Raw genomic sequence first — 22,883 nt, 5'->3', positions numbered from 1 at the left:
TTCATCTAATGATGACAGTGGTGCTTCAATGGAAGGTTTTCTTCTCCCCGGTTTCTAGATGTCTGACCCAAGGCACTCCAGGCCATCAGCTTTCTGTCTCGGGGAGGGCCTCTGGCCAGTAGCATCGCTCTCAAACACTTGCTCATCCTCGTTAAATGTTCTTTTCTTGAGGGGATTAATGGTCGTCTTCCTGTCGTTCCCATGTGAACGTCGTTGGGTTTCACCGCTCCTAGCTGCGGATACTGTTCAAATTAACCCTGCGTGGCACATGGCTTCTTTGCTTTGTGCTTTTATCTTGTGAGTACTCCTCGGGAAGGCTCGAGACTGAAATACGGGGAAAGAGATCAAGGTACTTGCACTTCGATACTTCACGGGAGATAAAGGTGTTGATTGTTCTGGTGGAAGATCTTATGGTTTTCCGGAGATGAGAAAGATCGTGGCGAGACCGAACGAAGGGTCCTGCTTGTACAAAGAGGATTGGAAGGCATGGTGCGAAGGGGGAATGGAACATGATCCATGACAGTTTCTTATGTCCAGTTGTACCCCAGATGACCATTTTGATTTGGCTTGAAAAAGATAATTTTCTTTTCATGTATGTTTTCTACGTTTTATACATGGCATCACTTCTTAATCGTGCTTACATCTGTTTGTCCAGAAAATAGTCAAGTAGTCTCTGCATATGAAGGTAGAAAAAACCAACAACTTTGTACTCTTATTTTGGTCATTCAGACAACATGTTAAGATAACTTGGAGAAAAGGTAGTGGCACATTTGTAAATAGTAATCACGAAGAACCCACAGTCGAAATAAAAGGAAACTTAGAAGAAAGTATAACTTCTATATTTCAGCTAATAGCTACAGCCCTCTTCAGGAAAGTACAGGTTACAAGAATTTGCAGAGACATAAGTACAATTGAGATATGAGTAGAAGGGGAACACGCAGAGCTAAAAACAGTACAATCTGTCACGCAGGGTGGAGTCAGAGGTGAGGGCATGTGTGGATAGAGGTGTGAGGTCAGAAGGGAAGCGGGGTTAAGATTAGTGAGGGAGTGGGTTCAGGAGTGTGAAAATTCTTAACCAAACGGCTCACAGCTAGCCGTGAGATTATGTTCGGGAACCATTGACCTTTGGAGATGTTCAAGTTCGGACATTCTTCGATTAAGACGGATTCAACAATCTTTTTTCTAAAGCTACAGTTGGACTTAAACAAGATTTTGGCTTTGTCCCAGTCAAAGTTATACTTTTTTTTAAGTTTCCTTTTATTCCGACTGTGGGTTCCTCGTGATTATCTTAAGATAAATGCATCATATATATGTACTAGTGTAAGGCCTCCTTGAAAGTAAGAAGACGATTGAAAACTAGACCTTCTTGTTATAATCCTCCTTTTCGAATAACCATGTATTATTATTAATCATTACTACAATTAGGATAGATATTTCTGTCATTAGGCTTAGCTATTTTCTTTATATTTAGAGGGAATTTTGCTGGCAGACGCAGGAACAAGTGATTTTACCTGATGGCGTGACCAACCGTCGACCTCGAGTCAGCGTTTTTGAACACGCATTTAGAACTCGCGTCGAGTTCAAGGAGCACAGTCTTCTAGGAGAAAAATGAGTTATTCAAACCGTGTGCTGTGGTGTGTGTGCAACCATTGTATATTTTCCTATATGATAATCTACTCTGATACATATATTGTAAGCTACAAGACCTCGGTTTCATTCAAACGAACTCTATATTGTTGTGGACTTTTGATTGTCCCTGAAACTCAAAATTCTGGCAAGATGCGAATCAGATGACTCGTATCACCAACATCGGAGAGCGTCGCTTCAATCACACGATGATGCAATTCCCTACCATATTCTGATTTAGCTTCCATGTAGTCATCCTCTCCATTCTAATCAGCTTTTAGCAGGATCAGTCCACTTGAGCCACCTTGAGTTTTGTGGGCTTTCTCATCGTCTCCACCAAGGTTTGCCTCTGTGAGTAGGATCAATATCAGGGAAGCGTGCCATATGCCCACATAATCAAAGCTGATGTTCACAAATTATGCTAGAAACAGGCCTTGACTTAACCCCACGGAGTAGTCGTTCTTTTGACGCAAATTCATATCAGCGACAACTCAATAGACATCCTAAGGCACTTGGTACCGAAGACGGCGAGACACCACTTCAAATCAGTATTCATTGCCCAGAAATCACACGGATCCCACAACACCCCACGATCCATTAAACCATTACTGACCTTCCGAGCGTGATCCCAGTCCTCTGGAGCTTTAGTAAATAAATGCAAACCACGGACATATACGGATGGGTGAGGTATATATACGTCTTCGGGTCACTTGCAAATAAGATTTTAACCCAACTAGATAAAAGACAAGAACTCATGAACCCTCGATCCTTCTTCCCGTAGTCAACACCCCCTACATTGGTAACCTTACGGAGTGACCACATGAACCCTTCACCCATTGCTGCCACCCCCATCAACGCTCCGATTATCCTAACTCGAGGTGCTGGAAATCGCCCCCTATCACCCGAAGCCGACGGAACCAGCAGGAGCATCGACACGCTCCGACAGATGTGGCTCCTCCAAACGTCGTTTCCTTGTCGACACCGGCGCTTGCACTTCCGTATTCTATGCCTCCACAGAAGAATCCCGAGCCCCCAAGGACGTTGACGTGAGGCTCACTGCCGCCAACGACACCACCATCACCACTTCCGAGTGGAAGCGCCTTTCACCTCACCTTCGAGAGTCACCAGGACTCATAGAGCAACATCCTGGCAGACATCAGGACGCCCCCTCATCGGTGCTGACTTTCTCGCTCATTACAGGTTACTGCTCGAAGTTGCTAACAATCGCCTGGACTGCGCAACAGCATCCGTCTTGAAGCTCCTACAAATCGCATCATGGCCGACCACGGCCGCTGCCACCAAAGCCGTGTATTTCTAACCAGCATTTGAATCCAGGTAAAAGAAAACCATTGCTTCTGCATGTAACATTGTATTTTCGTTCACATATTCTCTATGTAGACCTTACATGACTATAATACTGTTGTCGAAATTCGTGGTAATTGTGCACGTGTACATAGACACCTGAATACGCACATATGCACGTTTACATATCTACAAAATATGTCACATGCATATATGCTCACCCTCTTAAGTACGATAGCATACCGTTAGGCATGTCACAGACAAACATGAACATGGATAGATAGGCAATGCAAACAATGGGAGGATGTGCCGGGTAGCAAAGAATACATTATGTTGGGAAGAAGAATGGAGGAAGTGAAGAGGAAGCTCGAATGAGGGAGACGAGGTAAGGGTAGAGGAAGGAGAACGAAGTAATGCAGTAACCGAGTGTTTGTAGATTGTGGTTAGGAGAGAAGAAGAGTTGAATAGAAGAGACCAGTGACTGTTCATGCTGCGATGGAATGGGAGAAAGACTGCAAACATGAAGGACCACCACTGTGCAGTGGAGATAGGCTAGTCAGTAAGGAGTGTGGTATGACAGGCATTGATAAGATATGTAAGGAGAAATAGTGTGAATGAAAAAGAGAAGATGAACAAAACAACAGTACCAGTGCTGTGCACCTATGACTCCATGCACTTCCACCGATACGCACCATCAGGTGCGTCCACTATCGGCGGTGCAAGCTCTGACCTTGGTCATAGAATTCGGCTGTACACCAGGCAGCACCCACTTCACCCGCGATACACATCACTGATGTGATGGGATCGGCCAGTGAGAAGAAGGGGCTCGTCTGCAGAACTTACAGTGTCGCATACACTACCATAGTACCGGGAGTGTCTACTGCTCGATTGTATGAGGTAGCTACACACTTGCATATCATATATCTATCATGTGGCTGTGTGTATGTGTACACAAACACACACACACAAATCAAACACTACCACATACACACACACACAATCTTTGCATCTCACTACAGTGGGAATATTTAAGAATAGTCATAGCTGCTTGCGTCTCCAAGTAGACACACACTCTATACTTAAAGTTATCTTTGGCATATATCTTGACTAAATTTGTTATAAATAGATATTCAATAAATTAACTAATATATAATTTGCCCTAGGCTGGGGTGAAGTAAAAAGGATAAAACTAAAGACTACAAAAATAAAAGCGGTCGGTGGTATAAAGGGTGCGGAGGCCATTATTTGGCGATGACAGTGGAAGGTTGTCTTGTTCCCGTCCAGCGGGTTTCTGTTCTCGGGGAAGGCCTCTGACTAGTAGCATCGCCCAAGTGGTGGGCTCTCAAACACTTGCTCATCCTCGCCAAATGTTCTCTTCTTGAAGAGAGTAAAGGTTTCGAAGATGACTAGGGACTGTTCGTGTCGCCATGTGACAACACTTGGGTGTTCTTATGAGAACGCCATTGGGTTTCTTAGCTCCTGGTTGCGGCTGGTGTCCAAATCAACCCTGCAAGGCTGATGGCTTCTTTTCTTAATAATTGTTCCTGTGAGTTCTCCTCGAAAAGGCTCGAGAGTGAAGTGTGCGAAAAAAGAGATCAAGGTAATTATACTCCGAGACGAAGATGCTTGTTCAGGTGGAGGATCTTACGTTTTTTGCCGAGACTGAGGAATATGATGGCAAGACCGAACAAAGGATCCTGTTGGTACAAAGAGGATTGAAAGGCGTGGTGCGAAGGTGGGATGGAACAGCTTGATAGCAGACGAAGGACCATGACGATGGACAGGAGGCAGGACGAAGGATTCACTTCAGGTGACATCACGTATAGTCTGCTACTTATTACTTGCCCACACTGTGGATGAGCATCTTGTATTCCTCGGCTGCATCCTGGAGCAAGAGATCGTACAAGCATTGTTCGAAGACGTCGTTAGCGAAGCAGCCCCGTCTGTGGATACAAAGTAGTTTTTGGTGAGTGAAGTGAGTTCCAAGGTGGGATTGAGTGAGAGGAAGGGCATGTGGAAAGAGCGGTCTTGTGGGAATGACGAAGAAATCCTTGTTGAGATGAGGAGAGAGGACTGGGCAGACAGTAGAGCAGACATGGGGGAGAAAGTGGGGCAAAGGAAGATTGTGGATAGAGAAAGGGAAGGAAGGAAGGGCAATCGAGGCTACGGGATGGGCACCAGGACGGGGGAAGGAAATATGTTATTGGAGACTACGAGGACGTTTTGGGAGAAAGTGTGTGTGAGAAAATTGCAAGTTTAAACAGTTTCCAATAAAAGGTGCAGGGAGAAAGGCGAATGGAAAAGAAGGAATTAAAGAGGGCAAGGGACAGGATGAGAAGGGGCTTGGAAATAGTGTTTCATATTCCTTACTACCTGCCATCCTCATCCATAAAATTATCTAATCTTTTCTTAAAACAGCCAATACTTTTAGCACTCGCTACGTGTTTATCAAATCTATCCCATTCGTTAACCACTTTGCTTACATCACTCTTGAACACATCTATTAGTTCAAGACATACTCTTGTATCATTTTGGTCATTCTCCTCTGTACACATTCTAGTGAATTAATATCGATTCTATATGATGGAAACCAAAACTGTACCCCATAGTTAAGGATGGGTATAACTTTTTTTGCTATAGCCAGATAGAGTTTAATGATTACCTTCGCACTTTTGTCTATAACCGTCGTAGATATAAATCCTAATCTCCTATTAGTCCTATTCATGGCACTAATGCACTGTTCCCTGGATTTAAGCTCCAGACTCACTAAACTCCTGAGTCCTTTTCCCATTCTCTTTTCTTTAATATGGCGTTATTTAATCTATACCTGTTAGCTGAGCTGTGTAAGCCTACATTTAGCACACTAAACTTTGGGATATTAAAATCCATTTGCCATTTATCCGACCATGGAAACAATTGATCAAAGTCCTGCTGCAGTATCCCAACACCTTACCCCGACCTTATATAGCATCCTGTTTTAGTGTCATCCGCAAGCTTAATATTAACCCCATTGTTCAAGCCGTTTATACACATAGTGAACAATAAGGGACCCAAAACCGAGCCTTTGGGAACTCCACTAGTAACACTACCCCATTTATTGAGGAAGGGGAAAGAGGCAAAGAACGTGTGCTAAAGCAAGAGTGTACAAACAGAATAGAAATAATTCAAATCAAAGGAAATTAAATATCTGAATAAAAGTAATAATAATGATGAAATTATATGAAATGAATATATATTTCAAACTAAAATATAAAATCAAAGGTGAAGAAAATATATAAATGAAGGCAAATAAAAACGAACAAATGTGGAGAAAGGATAAAAGTATAAAAGATGCAACTAAAAGAAATAAATCCTTAACCAACCGAAAATTATTAAAATCCTTGGAGCTTCTGTGCCATGGTCATGTAATGATCTAAATCCAGTTTGAGGTCCATCACACACATTGTGAACATTTCGGATCTAAAGCAGTTCCGGCTGTTTGGTAGTCACGTCAGGTCAGGAGAAAATAATAATAATGGTAAATTAAAAATGTGGTAAACTTGACGGCATTAAACTTAAGAAAAATAACAAAGTATTTACTGTGTAAACAAAAGAATATGTTAATAACAAACATAAAAATCACAACAAAAATAAGTGGTTTGAACTTGAAAGGTGTTTGTAAAATGTATGTGAAAATAATTAGGATTTAGTACAAGCTATTGGGTCATTAAATGTGTGTGGTTGTGGCACAGAGGAGAGTGAAAGGGAAGATACTGGTTCTATGTTTGTGAAAAGGAAAGTTGGATGTGTTAACGTTAAGTAAAACTAAGCTGAAAGGGAGAGGTGTTTTTGAGTTTGGGAGTGTGGTGGGGAGAGTCAGGAGCGATGAAGGCGCGTGGAAGATAGGATCTGCTCTACTAGTAAATGAGGAGATGGGAAAGTGCGTGGTAGAGTGGAGGGAAGTGTCTTTGAGGCTGATGTGGGTGAAAGTGATACTGGGATGGGAGATGCGGTTTTTTGTGTGTGTGCATGTGGACCTGGTATTGAGAATAGTGAAGAGGAAAGAGAGTTTTTTTTTTAGATTGATTTAAATGAGTGTTTGGAGAGTTTTAGGAGTAGTATAAATGCAATGGTGGAGGATCTCAATGCTAGAGTAGGGGATGAGGTAATAGAAAGAAAATTGAGGGTGTCTGGTAAATCTTAGTGGAGACATAATATTGGAGATGTTTAGAAATGGGAGTGGGGTGGGTGGATGCCCTGGATGACTACCTCACTTATATGGGAAAGGAAGCCTATTCGTATATAGATAGGCAACCAAAAGGTGCCCAAAGGAACATTTATGAAAATGTATAATCAGCAACAGAAGTATTGCCAATTCTACACAGGGAGTAATAATGCGCAATTAACCAGTGACTGTGTCATTGCGTAAAGGAGAGAGTAGTGGTGATAGTATTCTTGGCGGTGGATTGAGACAGTGTTGGATGTAACGGATACAACGACGACGACGACGAACACGTACCTGCACTCGACCTGGACGTAAGGTTTGCGGTAGAGATTGTAACAGTCGTCGCACACACGGTCGAGTTGTTTGTACATTTGCCGGTCGTAGGATCCCATACAAGTGGCGTCGAAGAGAGACCGCTTCGCCAGGCTGCGTCCCAATGGTTGCGGCGCCTGGAGTGCCACAGGGGAGGGGGCAGCAGCTGCTGAAGTGTCCGTCAGAGCTTTCTCTAATCCAGAGAACCTGCTTGAGACGGTGCGACTCTGTACGTAGACTGACGCCGACAGGGTGAGGAGAACTGCTACAACGATTGACATCTGAAGTGGAAGGGAGTACAACAGGGAGGTGAAAAGGGTGCCAATTTATCCCCAAAAGATGGAGAGATCTTAATATTTTCTGTCTTACGTATGCATCAACTAGGGGTTCTATCCCTCAAAATGATTTTGCTCCAAAAAGGCGGATTCATGGAGATTTAATGAAAGTCGTAAAAAAGAAAAGTTGAAGTTAGTAGAGATTAGTTTTCATCCATTAAATAATAATAATAATGTAATAAGTGTGACTCTGGTCTATATCCCATAAGGAGCAGAGAGAAGTTGGTGTCAGAAACATTGGGACGTGAAGGATAAACGACAGTGGAGCAGTATTAAGCAACATATCATAGGTTGGTAGCCCTGCCAGCCAGCGAAATATTGCATGCAGTAGTAACTATCATACATTCAGAAAAGACATCAGCGGGTGTTTGAATGTTTATAGTAGGCATCTGACCTCTTATGCATCGATGTCATATATCTATTTATCTATTTGTTTATGGGTTAATTATTATTCTGTTACAAAATCCAACTCGGCGCCCAAGCTGTGCACCTTGGACAAGGCCAATAAAGATGCCTTAAGGGATTCTGCTAAAGGCAGGATCGGCGTAGCAACTCAATGCCAGATTTGACTTTCGTGAAATCTGAAATTGTCTATTACACCTCCATGTGGAACCCAGATAGCTCAGGCTTCACGTGGTGAGGAGCTGAGTTTCTCTCTTAAACATGCGTAAGATGTGTGTGTGACTCGTGAAAGAATGCATATAAAAACAATTGCACAATACTAAAGTGTACACGGTAACTCAGTCCTCTCCTCTACGTCTGTTCCTTCTCGAACTATGAACACGAATCTTTAGAATGAGACGGGCGATGTACTGGTTGAACTTGTGTAGGGGTACTCGTAGAATTTAATTCTCTCGTAGAAGACTAACCAACGTGATAACCACTTGAAAGAATTGAAATTCCATCTGTATGTCTGTCTCGAAGTGGGATGAGGTCAGGTGATTGGATACACATAAACTGGCTCATACAAATGTACACTACAATGCACATTCCACTGTATAAGTCCATATTCTGAGACATATGGTTAAAACAACACAAAACTATGCACCTAGATACAGACACACGCTGAAGGAAACGGACTTACAAGTCGTCAGAACCATTTGCACGCACAGTGTAAAACACAGACAAGGACACAAACAGACGCAGGTGCAAAGGCACTCGATGAAAGCACTCCACGATTATGACGAAAATCACAAAACACTGCATGACTAAGGACACACACTTTGGCACAAAAGTGAGAATGACAGGTGAGGTGCGCACATACAGGTTACGGGCGAGAAGATCGTACCTGGTGATTGGCCATTGTATTGATGAAGGTAGAGTCGGAAATCTGGCGACGATCGGACGTTGATGCTGCTATGAGAGGTAGATGAGTAACACAGTCGGAGGTACAACGGATGACGTCAAGCGAGCACAGGTCTTAAGCCCTCGGGTAGGTGAGCGTCCTGTTCGACTTTGATCGCAAGCCACAGACTGAATGGAGACTCCACCGGAGCGGCTTCTTTATACTCCTCGGAGGTGGCGTTGTGGAGGGAAAGGGGGATCTCCTGTCACGCTGCAATCACACAGAATGGATTTTTGTCATGGCCTTTAGTGTTCTTCCACTTTATTGATGCATACATTACCTTTGTATAATGCAGTAGAACTATGTCATATCCATAAACGCCTGGGTGAAGCTATTTTTTTCCCAGCGGAAACACATTACTGTTTTTATTGCTGTGTGAAAAGTTCTTGCACTTTCATCTTAGGCTCCGTACGTCATCTTCCACGAATGAAACGCATTTCAGTCAAGTGGATAATGACGTATACTATGGCCCGACTATTGACTTCAATGTTGTTGTTGTTTTTCTTGTTTCGTTTGTGCGTTGGTGTTGTAATAAGAAAAGTGCTTGTTTCGCATTGGATTGGTTGTGGGTTTGAATCCCGCACATGTCTCCAATACCCGGCAGTGACCTTCCCCAACAGTCGAAACGCATAATGTGGTAGAGCTGACGGCCTTGGTCTCAGCTACGCGCCTCCTGGTGTAGGCTCCTCGCCCTTTACCTTCTCTTTATCGTTGCGATGTAAATCAAATTCCTCAACCCGTTTTCTGGTATGGTGTTCTTTACAGATTATGTGGTGCTGGTCCTGCACGTGATCTGCAGCCACGATTGTGGCTAGTACGTGACCTGCGGCCATGATTCTAGTTTAGCAGGTAATCTGCAGTAACAATTCTGCCGTGTGTGTGTCTGTGTATGTATGCACTGTAAATCCCACATTCGGAGGAAAAATAAATACCACGGAATAAGTGGTAGCCTATTAAGTGGGACTAGTAATTGGCTGAACTATCAAAAACAGAGAGTTGTTCTAAATGGCAAAACTTCTAGATGGAAAAATATTACGAGTGGTGTTCCTCAGGGTTCCGTTCTTGGGCCACTTCTATTCATAGTTTATATAAATGATATAGACCACAGACTGAAATCTATTGTCTCCAAATTTGCTGATGATACAAAACTGTGCGGAATCCCAAACGATCATTTATACCCATTAGATATGCATGTAGATTTAGATAAACCACAGCAATAGTATGAAAAGTGGCTAATGAAGTTGAACACAAGTTAATGCAAGGTTATGCACATAGGTAAAAGTAACAGTAAGTACGATTATAAGTTATTTGGAATTTTTGTAACAAAAGTGGATAGTAAAAAGGATCTCGGCGTAATTATCAGTAATGATCTCAAACCATCTAAGTAGTGTATTTCAGCCTCTGAGAAAGCAAATAAAATTCTAATACTGATTACGCGATCTTTTGACTTCAAAAGTCCATTTCTCATTAACAAGCAATATAAATCGTTAGTTCGTCCACATTTGGAATATGCTGTTTCCGTATGGTCACCGAATCTCATTAAAGACATTGACAAATTGGAAAAAGTACAACGGCGAGCCACAAAATTATTCCAAATATAAAAAATAAATCATACGAAAATCGACTAAAACGTATGAATCTGTTTTCCCTGAAAAAAACGTAGACTCAGAGGTTACTTGATACAGGTCTTCTAAAGGAAATTGACAACATCAAAAGTGACAAAATTTTTACACTGAATGAGAATTCGACAAGAAATAATGGTCTCAAACTATCAGGAAATAGGTTTAATTTGGAAGTGAGTAGAAACAACTTTGCCAACCGTGTAGTTAATGAGTGGAATAAACTTGCTGTAATGCCTGCCATTTTTTTATATTATTTATTTGTTTGTTTATCATTTGTCTGTTTATTAGTATTTTCTTGATTATCATTTATTATTATTCATTTGTCAGTTTATTATCATTTAGCTGTTTGTTTATTATTTAACTTTACCTATTTATTTATTTATTTACTTATTCTATTATTATTTATGTTATAATTTTTATTTGTTTGTTTATTTATTTATTTATTTATCGTTATGATTTTATTTGTTCATCTATTTACCGTCATAATTTTTATTTGTTTATTTATCTATTTATTTATCATTAATGTTTTTTTCCATCCGACCAAGTTATGGACCAAAAGGTCTCCTGTCGGCATGTTCCTCCTTTGTAATACTTATATTATGACAACTATCTGAGGCCCTTTTCATCGTGGCTTTACATAGAAGTTTACGAGTATATACATTATACTCTGTCGGAGGATACATAGTGGGGATGTGAAAAGGCTCGTCTACTGCACTTGGTCGCGTTGAACGTCGGCCAAGGCTGTCGTCAGGTCTGGCTGGACAATTGTAAGAACGAGTTTGTTAACTGCTAGACTCGTGACAGCATCAGTAAACCATCGTCCTTTAGAAGTATTAGATTTTGGTAGTTGTTTGATAAGAGAATATCCAGCTACTTTTCTTCTATAACTGCTCTTGGTTTTATAGATAGTAGTGACCTTGTATCAGTCCATTCAGGGTTTCAAACTTTTGGTATGAGTAAATACCGCGGAGTTATCCTGGGCATATCTGATAGAATCTTTATATTCCCTTATCCTTGTGGGTGAGTTCCTTCCCGTTTGTCCCTTGTAAACTTTGGTGCAGTCGTTGCATTGCGTTTTATAGGCGCCTGGGCTGTGAATGTTGACCGTTGTTTTTCAAGAGGCTTTTATGATAATTATAAGTAATTTTGATTTCACCTGGGAAGAAAGTATCAAAGTGAAAACAAGCATTGTTAGGAATATTTATATTTTTTCATGTGTATTAGTTATGGGAAAATGATCTATAAAAACTGGATTTATCTTGGTTCAAATCTTTGATTAGAAACCAGGTCAGTAACCAAGGTTTTGTATTTGAGAAGTTACTTTGTCAGTTTCTGTGTCTAGGTATTGAGAGCTACACATTCTTAGCGCACTTAGGTACTTAAAACGCGCTAAGATTATTTTTCTAATTCCTACTGTCCATCCGTTCTGTTACCCTCCTTAAACCTCTCCCTTACTGCATCTATGACATCATTACTTCAGCGCGGGTTTGTTCCCATGGATAAAAGTGCTTTTTCTTGCTGACACCATGAGAGAACATTTCTACTGACCAAAGTAATCCTCGCACAAATACCACGGATCCAAAGATCCCCACAACACAGCGTGATGTACTGAACCAAACACCTTCTTGAAATCAACGAAGGCTACAAGCAACTCACGTTGGCGTTCCACAAGAACTCAAAGCGCCTGCATACACTCACTGACCTACCAAGCGTGATCCGAGGACTCTGTAATTTTAGTAAATGAATACAAAACAGAGCCAACAACGGATGGGTGAGCATCTTGTTCAGCACACTGAACAATATAATACCTCTGTAATTGTTGGAGTCCTCCAGGTCCTCTTTCCATTTCCAGATAGGGGTGACTATCCTCTTTTTTCCACTGAGAAGAAAATAGGGGATTGCCGAACGACAGTGATCACCGTATGCAACATAAGATCATGACCCTACATCTGGCTTTCTGCAACTTCGCGATGACAGTGCAGATGTCAGTCGCCATTCTATTCTTCAGGTTACTCACAAACTCTCTCTAACCTTACACACAGAGAGGGTACTGGATCGGCAACTGTCACACAATCACCCAAACTTAAACAAGCTCCTTACCAATCACTTGTTTGGACAATGTTCTTCTGATCACGGATCTGAACCAGATTTTCTTCAGAGTTCGGTGAAAAGGCGTAATATCATTGACATTGAAATACTCTTCAACATTGTCAAGAATTTTCGTGATATACTTCTCCATATCCTTCCTGAAGAGAGCTCGAGTCCTCTGTTTCGGAGAACTGTCATGGTTTAGGTCCCAGGTCAATATAACAGCACTATTAAATTCTTACATTCTTTAGTCTCATGCAATGAGAACCCACTCCTTAACCTTGAACGCTCTCCAGTGCATTCTTCAGCTTCTTTCAGAGGCTCACAGTCACTAAGGGGCATCAAGGTCGCCAGACATTTCAAGTCTAATAGAGACTACTCCTTGACCTTGAACGCTTTCCAGTGCATTCTTCAGCTTCTTTCAGAGGTTCACAGTCACTAAGGGGCATCAAGGTCGCCAGAAGTCTAATAGAGACTACTCCTTGACCTTGAACGCTCTCCAGTGCATTCTTCAGCTTTCAGAAGTTCACAGTTACTAAGGGGCATCAAGGTCGCCAGACATTTCAAGTCTAATAGAGACTACTCCTTGACCTTGAACGCTCTCCAGTGCATTCTTCAGCTTCTTTCAGAGGCTCACAGTCACTAAGGGGCATCAAGGTCGCCAGACATTTCAAGTCTAATAGAGACTACTCCTTGACCTTGAACGCTCTCCAGTGCATTCTTCAGCTTCTTTCAGAGGTTCACAGTCACTAAGGGGCATCAAGTTCGCCAGGCATTTCAAGTCTAATAGAGACTACTCCTTGACCTTGAACGCTCTCCAGTGCATTCTTCAGCTTCTTTCAGAGGCTCACAGTTACTAAGGGGCATCAAGGTCGCCAGACATTTCAAGTCTAATAGAGACTACTCCTTGACCTTGAACGCTCTCCAGTGCATTCTTCAGCTTCTTTCAGAGGCTCACAGTTACTAAGGGGCATCAAGTTCCCCAGGCATTTCAAGTCTAATAGAGACTGCTACCTCATAACCCTGAGTGCACGCATCATCCCTGAGATTCCCCAAAGGGTAGACTGCATCTCGGAGTTTTCCTGCATGTTGTAACCACATGTCTATGATCGGACCTAACCAATTCAGCATTCCGGTAAATTCTACAGCTCTGTAGGGTCCTCCAACAAGTACTAACACGGATGTGATTGATATCTTTTGTCACACTTCCAATATTGCTATACTAAATCCATTGGTGTGGCTCTCATCTCTGGAACCAGGAACCACAAATCTTCAACCTGTAGGAGAGAGACCATACGCAGAGTATGGGATCCAATATATTTGACGTTTCGCCATGCTGGGCGAAACGTCAAATATATTGGATCCCATACTCTGCGTTTGGCCTCTCGACTACAGTGCTGTTGCAGTCGTTGCTGCTTTTACTAATCTTCAACCTTTCGAATTTGGCAAAAATCTGATGTTGAGGACAATTAGATGATCCTGCTTCCAGGGTGATGGGAGCCAATGCGTTCTTTATAGTTAGATATGACTGTTATAGTTCATAGTTTCTTCTCTGTATTTATTTCCAGCAATTGAATCCAGGTAAAAGAAAATCATTGTTCCTGCATGTAATATTGTATTTTCGTTCACACATTTTATACATAGACCTTACATGACTATAATACTGTTGTCAAGGTTCATGGTAACTGTATGAGTACGTATACACGTGAATACGCACATACACTCGTTTACACATGTAGGTAGGCAGGTCATAGGCAAACATGAACATGGATAGATAGACAATACAAACAATGGGAGGATGTGGCGGTTGGTGAAATATGCATTATGTTGGGAAGAAGAATGGAGGAAGTGAGGAGGAAGTCCGAATGAGGGAGACGACGCAACGTTAAGCTAGGGTAGAGGAAGGAGAGCGGAGTAATGCAGTAACCGAGTGCATGTAGATTGTGGTTGGGAGCGAGGACGAATTAGACAGAAGAGACCAGTGACCGTTCATGCTGTAATGAAACGGGGGGAAGACTGCAAACATACATGACGCAGTGTCAACACGCACGTACTTCCAGGGAGCTACAGCCGTTTTATCTTGGAAGAAGACAGCTTGGGTTTTTCTGTTGACACTGTCGTACATCGGTATGTATGAGCACTTTCACACTCCTTAATTCTATCTCACCACGAACTGCCAATGGAGGAACAGCTGGCCAGAAAGAGGTGGGGTATGCCAGACGCCAGGAATGAGCTGCACAGATGGACCAACTTTGTGCAGTGGGGGATCGGCTACTCAGTAAGAAGTGTGATAAGAGGTTGACTGAAATAGGGTAAGAGAAACAGCGGCAATGAGGAAGAGAAGAGGAACAAGCCAACAGTGCCAGTGCTGTGCACCTATGCGTCCGTGCACTTCCGTCGACACACATCATCAACTGAGTACACTATCAACGGTGCGAGCTCTGACTACAATGCACCTTGCACACCGTCCACGGTACACGGCAGCACACCAAGCAAGTCCACTTCACCCGCGGTGCACTCCACTGATGCAATGCAATCGGCCAATGAGGGAAAGGGGCTCGACTGCAGGATTCACTATGTCGCGTACACTTCCATAGAACCGGGAGTGGCTACTATTTGATTGTAGATGATAGCTACACTTTGGCCGCGTAATGAGCACTTGCATATATCTGACATGTTGTTGTGTGTATGTGCGCGCACACACACACACACAATATGCATCTCACTACAATGGGATGTTTAAGAAGAATGATCAAAGTTGCTTGTGTCTTCAAATAGACCTACACTCTTTACTTAGAATTATCTTTACTATATATATTGACTAGATTTTTGTTATAAATAGATACTTTGTGAATTAACTTATATATATATTTTGTCCTTGGATGGGTGGAGTAAAATTAATAAAACTAAGGACTACAAAAATAAAAGTGGTCGGTGGTATGAGGGGTGTGGAGACCTTCATCTACTGATGACAGTGGTGCTTCAATGGAAGGTTTTCTTGTCCCCGGTTTCTAGATGTCTGACCCAAGGCACTCCAGGCCAGCGGGTTTCTGTTCTAGGGGAAGGCCTCTGACTAGTAGCATCGCTCTCAAACACTTGCTTAGCCTCGCTAAATGTTCTTTTCTTGAGGAGATTAATGGTCGTCTTCCGGTCGTTCCCATGGGAACGTCATTGGGTTTCTCCGTTCTTGGGTGCGGATGATGTCCAAATTAACCCTGCATTGCTGATGGCTTCTTTGCTTTGTACTTGTTCCTGTGAGTACTCCTCGGAAAGGCTCGAGACTGAAATACAGGGAAATCTCTTTCAAGGGACTTGCACTCCGATACTGCACGGGAGATATAAGCGTTGATTGTTCTGGTGGAGGATCTTATGGTTTTCCGAAGATGAGAAAGATCGTGGCGAGTCCGAACGAAGGATCTTGTTTGTACAAAGAGGATTAGAAGGCGTGGTGCGAAGGGGGGATGGAACAGCTTGCTAGCAGGCAAAGGACAGGAGGCAGGGTAGAGGATTCATTCCAGGTGACGTCACGTATAGTCTGCCACTTATTTCTTGCCCACAGTGTGGATCAACATCTTGTATTCCTCGGCTGCATCCTGGATCTTGAGTTCATACAAGCATTGTTCGAACACGACGTTAGCGAAGCAGTCCCGTCTGTGGATACAAAGTAGGACTTAGTGAGTGAAGTGTGTTCTAAAGTGGGATGAATAGAAGGAAGGGGCCTCTGTGGAGACAAAGTACTTGGTGAGTGGGATGTTTTCCAAGGTGGGACGATTGAAAGGAGGATGCATGTTGAAAGGAATTTTTGGGGGGGTTAATGAAAAAAATCTTGTAAAGATGGGAAGATTAGAGAGGTCGTTGGTAAGGGATGAGGAAGGTAGAGAGGAACGGGTAGACAGTAGAACAGACATGGAGGAGAAAGAGGGGGAAAAGGAGGTTTTGGGTTGGGAAAGAGAAGGAAGAGGAGGATCGAGTTTGTGGGATCGGCAGCAGGACGGGGGAAGAAAAGAGGCCGTGGGAGACGGAACGTACGGGGACGTTGATGAAGAAGGACGCAAGTGAAAATTGTAAATTTAAACAGTGTCCAACTAAAGATACAGGATGCTTTTTGGAAAAGCCAGTGGAGAAGAGGAAATTTAAGAGAGCAAAGGACAGGATGAGGAGGGGCTGGGAAGTAGTGGTAAATATACTGCAGTTCTGAGAAAGAAATGAGGAAGGGTAAAGATGGAGATAACGTATATCAGAACAGAAGTATAAAAAACGAAATATGAATAATGTAAAACAAAAGCAACGGAATATATGGCTCAAAATATTAATAATGAAATGACAAGAAATCAATATATATTTCAAACTAAAATATAAGACCAAAGGCCAACAAAAATGTGCAAAGAAAATAAAGATAATGTGAAGGTAAAAATATAAGAAATTAAACTAAAAAATCAAAATCCTTAACCAACCGAAAATTAATCATATCCTTGGAGCATCTCCGCTTTATTCAAGATATAATCAAAATCCAGTCTGAGGTTCAACACACACATCTGGAACATTTCACTTCTGAAGCAATCCCGGCTGTTGGGAAATCACGTCAGGTCAGGAGAAATGATGATAATGATAACATTAATATTAACAATAATAATAGTAGTAATAATAATATTGGTAATAATATTGATAATAAAGATAGTGATAAAAATAATAGTTGTGAAATAATAATAATAGAAATTGTAATAAAACTAAAGTTATGGTGATCTTGACGAATTAAACTTAGAAAAATAAGCAAAATATTCTCTGTAAAAACTAAACCTTCAAAATCAAAACACAGAAAGAACACGATAAAGAATAAATGCCTTGAACTTAAACGAAATGGCTAGAAACGTTTTCGTCATTTGTATGGGATGATTAAAACCCAGTACAAACAAAACGTGTTCAAAGGAACATCTTGTGAAAATCTTTGATATTAATCAACAACAAAATTAGAGCCAAGTATCCACAGAAAGGGAGGGATAAAGTGCAATTAACCAACTGTCACTGAACTTGGAGGACATGAAAGTGGTTTGAGGCTGTGGTGGATATGATGGATATGACAACAACGACGACGACGACGTACCTGCACTCGAATTCGACTTGAGGTTTGCGGTAAAGGTTGTAACAGTCGTCGCATACGCGGTCGAGTTGTTTGTACATTTGCCGGTCGTAGGATCCCTTACAAGAAGCGTCGAAGAGCGACCGTTTTGTCAGGCTGCGTCCCAATGGTTGAGGCGCCTGGAGTGCCCCAGAGGAGGGGGCAGCACCTGCTGAAGCGTCCGACAGAGCTTTCTCTAATCCAGAGAACCTGCTGGAGACGGTGCGACTCTGTACGTAGACTGACGCCGACAGGACGAGCAGAACTGCTACAACGATTGACATCTGAAATGGATTATTGTGATAGAGAATGAGATTATTTTTATTGGTATATGTGCATGTGTACACAAGATAAAGAAAAAGAACATCGATGCAAAATGTGTGCAAATCATTAAGACACAAACTGACAAAACAGAGTGGAGTAATAGTCAAGAACATCGCACGTTGGTACCCCTGATGATTCAGATTAACGCCACAAAATCCCCCTATCAGGAGGCTAGAACGGTATCCCTTACAGAGGACTTTGCAGCGTGGAATTTAATGAACCATGACCTTGGTCCAACTCCCTCCTGGCAGGGTTTAAACCGCCGTCACCTCAACCTCCGCCGCAAACAGCGACGCTCTAACCCGCTTGGCCAGCGAGCATCCACAAAGATCTACAAGTACGTTATATAAACGAAGAATTTCCGATATTTTTCTTTCTCAAATATGCGTGCCCTTCCGTTTGCTGGCTTGCTGAGGTATTGCCTTTCTGTTGGTGACCCTTTGTAAAGATTACCAACATGCCTCAGTTTTTTTTCTATTGACATTATTACTGTGTACCGTAAACAGAGCTACTGGAGTAAAAAAAAAAAAAAATTATTTCACCCTGTGCATTCATCATTTACGGTGCAACTTATCATAACGTTTTACCAACATGTAACTGACAGGAATGAAATTGAAAAAATAATACGAGGAATAGAATGAACAAAAATAAATAAGTACAGGAAAACCGAATGAGGGACACAACTAAAGCATGCACTGAATATACATCAAACAAAAGGATTCACAAGATGTAAACATGTGGAAACAAAGACGCATGCAAATTTGAGGAAGGAAAACCGTAAACTGTCAATTCATAAAAAGCGTTTGTAGATTTCAAGAAGAATGTGCAGTGGATGAGCTTCTGGTCTTGAAGTACCAAAATAAAGAAAATATCCAGGAAACAGGAACAAAGGAGCTTGCCACCACAGCTAATGTTAGTCTTCAGTAGGCTGACAATACTGGCCTACCAGGTAGTTGACTGTAAAGGAAATGCATGGATTTTGACGCCCACGCCTCCCGCCAAAAATATATGTGTAAAGATCTAATTACACCAAAGTCGCGCTATGTTAGAATACGAGTATGTACGGTAACCCAGGTGCCCATTCCTCCACTTGTCATCTTTTCCTTCTTGTACAAATCTTTCGAATGGGAAGGGCGATTTATTGGTTGAACCTGAAGACAGATTGTGTAGGGGTACGTTAGAGATAGAGTCTTAAAATCACGGAGGAGACGAAACTATGTGATAACCACTTGGAGGAATTGAAATCCCTAATGTGTTTGTGTGTGTGTTTGTGTGTGTATTCACCTCGGATCTGCTGCAGTCTCTGTCGAGACAGCCAGACACCACCCTACGGCAGTGAGCTCAGTGCTCATTATTTGCCGATCTCTGGGTATGTCTGAGACCACTCACACACCACACACCGTGTGTGTGTGTGTGTGTGTGTGTGTGTGTGTGTGTGTGTGTGTGTGTGTGTGTGTGTGTATGTGTGTGTGTGTGTGTGTGTTTCGTAGTGGGATAAATGCAGCAACTTGAGACATTCGCACACACACACACTGGTACATATAAATGTATACTAACATGGACATTCCCCTGTTCAAAAGCTGACTCCTTGACGCCGATGAATAGGCTGAGTATGTTAATAACTACAAAAGCTATGGTGATAGAGATGGAAAAAACAGAAATCTGCAGGGTGATCCACATCGAGTAGGTCTTGAGCAAAAGATGTGACGACGAGCATCTCACACAGACAGTCGGACAACCTACTGATAAGTGGTGCATACTTGACGGTGAACAGGGAAATTCCTCACAGATACATGGCGTACCGTCATAACGACGGCGTGGACTTTTGGACACCCAATGTATATTCAGGGCTGCGCCGAATGTATTGAAAAAGAGCACAAACGAGAGATTACTGCCACAGTCACTTATCGCAACAATGACTTAAAATCAATCAATCAATCAAATATAAAATTGAATATTGGGGTTCCCTTTGGATCATCGTCGCCGAATGTGAGTAAGCAGTGCCCAAACAGCCTCAGACATTAAACAACCTAAACAAATTGAGAATCTACACATACAACACGAGAAAACCTGTCAGTAAAGCGGCGGAGAACATGGAAGGCAAATTATGGATTGGGAAATTTAGAGTGAAAATTTTCAGAGGTGAGATGTTGGTCAGTTTTGCTAGTACCTACATGAGAATAATGGACACTCTTTCAAAATCATGTAAATCGTAAATAAACTTAGAGAAGTCCAAATAGAACAACGAAGAGCGAAACTGACTTCATATTGCGAAATGAGAGCAACATATTTTGCAAACTTACGGTTAAAGATAAAGTAAATATAGTTAATGACCACTGAATGATAGGCTACACAACTAAATTAGATTTTAGAGCTGAAAGAAATAAACTTGTTTTTTGAACACAAAATAAACCTCACGAAGCTAGAGGATATCAAGAAAGAATTTCAGTTGGAAATTAGAAATAGTTTTGAAATTACTAAATAAAGAGGACGCCATCAAAGGTATGAATTTTGATTAGTAAATGTCTTGGAGGAATCAGAAAAATAATGGGGTATAAAAAATAGTGAAAGCGAATATTCTAAAGTTACTAATTATCTATTACAAAAAAAGAAGTACTATATAAATTCAAAACCAGGAGGGTCAAATTAGAAAGTTGAACTGAACAAGATAATCAATAAAAACAAAGATCAACGAAAAGAAAGAGAAACATGGATCATATAGAGAAACCTATCCGGAAATGTAAAAGTATTAATCAAGCTATGTATAGAGCCTCCGGGAGACAGGAGATGATATCTTTAAAAGACAGAAAAGGAAGAAATATTAAGGGCAGAAACATGATGATAAAAAGAGTAGATGAATTTTACCCAGGGCTTTGGTCATCAAATAGATTTATATATGAACCTTGCAGTGTACAAATGAAAAAATAGCGTTGGCTCTAATGTATGAAATGAAGAAAATACTTTAGACTTGCAAATTATATTCTCATTTCATCGACATCAGAAGACTTGCAAGATGTACTGATCGGTCTGAACAAGAAATCTCAAATCAAAGTAGGTTTAAATATGAATAAGAGTAATCCCAAAGTAATATTCAACTTGAAAGTTGAAAATAAAACAAGCACAATATATGGTGAGAGTCTTAAAGAAGTTGAAGAGTGTAATTACTTAGGTCAGGTACTAAAACTGACTAAAGACCTCGAAAGTTAAATTTAAAAAATGTAATGATTGGAAAATATTTGGTAGATATAACAAGAATTTCTCTACTTATATGTCTGTTGCGCAAAGTTTACAATGTATACTGGCAGCTATAATCTACAGATGTGAGACTTGGAATCTGACGAAAGTGATGGAGATAAAGCTATGGAATGCACAGAGAAGAATTGAGAGAGCATTGGCGAGAATAACACTGAAAGACAGGAAGAAGGCAAGCTGGTTGGAGGTAGTAAAAGAGAGGAAATGAAATCGAGGGAGGGAAGTTAGCGCTAAAGTTATTGACGATGGAGCAAATGTGTTACTAACTGAACGCTGCGAGAGTGGAAGCGAGGAAAAGGGGGACCAGACAGAAGATGGAGAGACGAGACAGAGAAGTTTGAAGGAGTGACGTGACAGAGGTTGGTGCAATCATGTGACTAATGAAATGGTATGAAAGAGGCCTTTGTTCAGCAGTGGACTCAAAATGGCTCATTGACTGATTAACTGATTGACGTATATTCCAATGTATTGATTTGTATATCCAAGACACATTTGGTAAAACAAAATACAAAAACGTCCACACATGTACTGACACACACTGAAGGGAATGTACTTACAAGAAGTCACTTGGAACCATTTGTATATACAATATATAACACATATATGGACAGAAACAGACGTAGATTCGAGTGTATATGGTCACAGTACTCTACACAGATTGTGATCAAATTCGTAAGCTATTACTGTTGAGGAAGGTGGAAAAAGAAGACACGGGTTTAGTTCAGACTTTAAACCTGACCGATTTCGCTTTGATTTTCTTCAGAGGAAGAATCTCAAGGCGAAACCGGTCAGGAATAAACTCGGAACCAAACCCGTGTCTTCTTTTCCACCTTCCTCAACCTGTCGCAATGTCTCACCAATACTGAATCCGACTATGGCTGTGCAGTTTTGCTCAAAAGTGAGAAAGGCAGACACACAGATAGATGTTACGAGCAAGCACACTGTACCTGGTGATTGGCCATGGTACTGTTGAGTACAGATGTAACGGACGATGTCCAGCTAGATCGAGTCCCTTGTCCTCGGTTTGGAGAGCGGAGTGCCCGCTATGGTCAAGAGCCTCTGACTGAATAGTGGGTTTGGGAGTGTGGCGCCCACATTTATACCTCCCCGGTGGATGCGGACGGGAAGGGAGATGGCTGGAAATTACTCTGATTGGACATAGAATGAATGGTCACTTATTCTGTTTCGTGGGAAGTTGGCCTTCCTGTTCTTCCGTTTTGCTGATGTTTATGTTGCCTTTCCGTCATGTAGTGGAACCATTTCATATACTTTAACTCCTGGGCGATCTTTTTTTTTCTATGGAAACTTTTTACATCTTTAATCATAATGTGATTTTTTTTTCGTACTTTCACTTTGT

The 22,883-nt window shown here is 41.6% G+C and overlaps 2 protein-coding genes across 4 annotated transcripts; both read right to left on the bottom strand.

Moving 5' to 3' along the window:
• Positions 1 to 2,984: 2,984 nt before the first annotated feature.
• LOC143040075 (molt-inhibiting hormone-like) lies at positions 2,985 to 9,251 on the bottom strand. 2 transcript variants are annotated; one of them, XM_076210735.1, is made up of 4 exons: positions 9,068 to 9,251; positions 7,427 to 7,725; positions 6,291 to 6,402; positions 2,985 to 4,871 (listed from the first exon to the last, which is right to left on the bottom strand). In XM_076210735.1, exons 1-3 carry the CDS (start codon positions 9,080 to 9,082, stop codon positions 6,300 to 6,302), a joined length of 417 nt encoding a protein of 138 aa, XP_076066850.1. In that variant the 5' UTR covers positions 9,083 to 9,251; the 3' UTR covers positions 2,985 to 4,871; positions 6,291 to 6,299. The 2 variants fall into 2 exon arrangements, with proteins under 2 accessions (XP_076066850.1, XP_076066849.1); XM_076210734.1 differs by lacking the exon at positions 6,291 to 6,402.
• A 5,178-nt stretch (positions 9,252 to 14,429) lies between these two features.
• LOC143040073 (crustacean hyperglycemic hormone-like) lies at positions 14,430 to 22,592 on the bottom strand. 2 transcript variants are annotated; one of them, XM_076210732.1, is made up of 4 exons: positions 22,474 to 22,592; positions 17,936 to 18,234; positions 17,289 to 17,400; positions 14,430 to 16,485 (listed from the first exon to the last, which is right to left on the bottom strand). In XM_076210732.1, the coding sequence occupies exons 1-3, from the start codon at positions 22,486 to 22,488 to the stop codon at positions 17,295 to 17,297; spliced, it is 420 nt and encodes a 139-aa protein (XP_076066847.1). In that variant the 5' UTR covers positions 22,489 to 22,592; the 3' UTR covers positions 14,430 to 16,485; positions 17,289 to 17,294. The 2 variants fall into 2 exon arrangements, with proteins under 2 accessions (XP_076066847.1, XP_076066845.1); XM_076210730.1 differs by lacking the exon at positions 17,289 to 17,400.
• Between the last annotated feature and the right edge of the window lie 291 nt (positions 22,593 to 22,883).

This window comes from Oratosquilla oratoria, chromosome 27 (genome assembly GCF_046742065.1).
Source record: "Oratosquilla oratoria isolate Oo_2021 chromosome 27, ASM4674206v1, whole genome shotgun sequence".
Taxonomy (NCBI): Eukaryota; Metazoa; Arthropoda; class Malacostraca; order Stomatopoda; family Squillidae; genus Oratosquilla; species Oratosquilla oratoria.
This window is presented reverse-complemented; position numbering and strand designations above follow the sequence as displayed.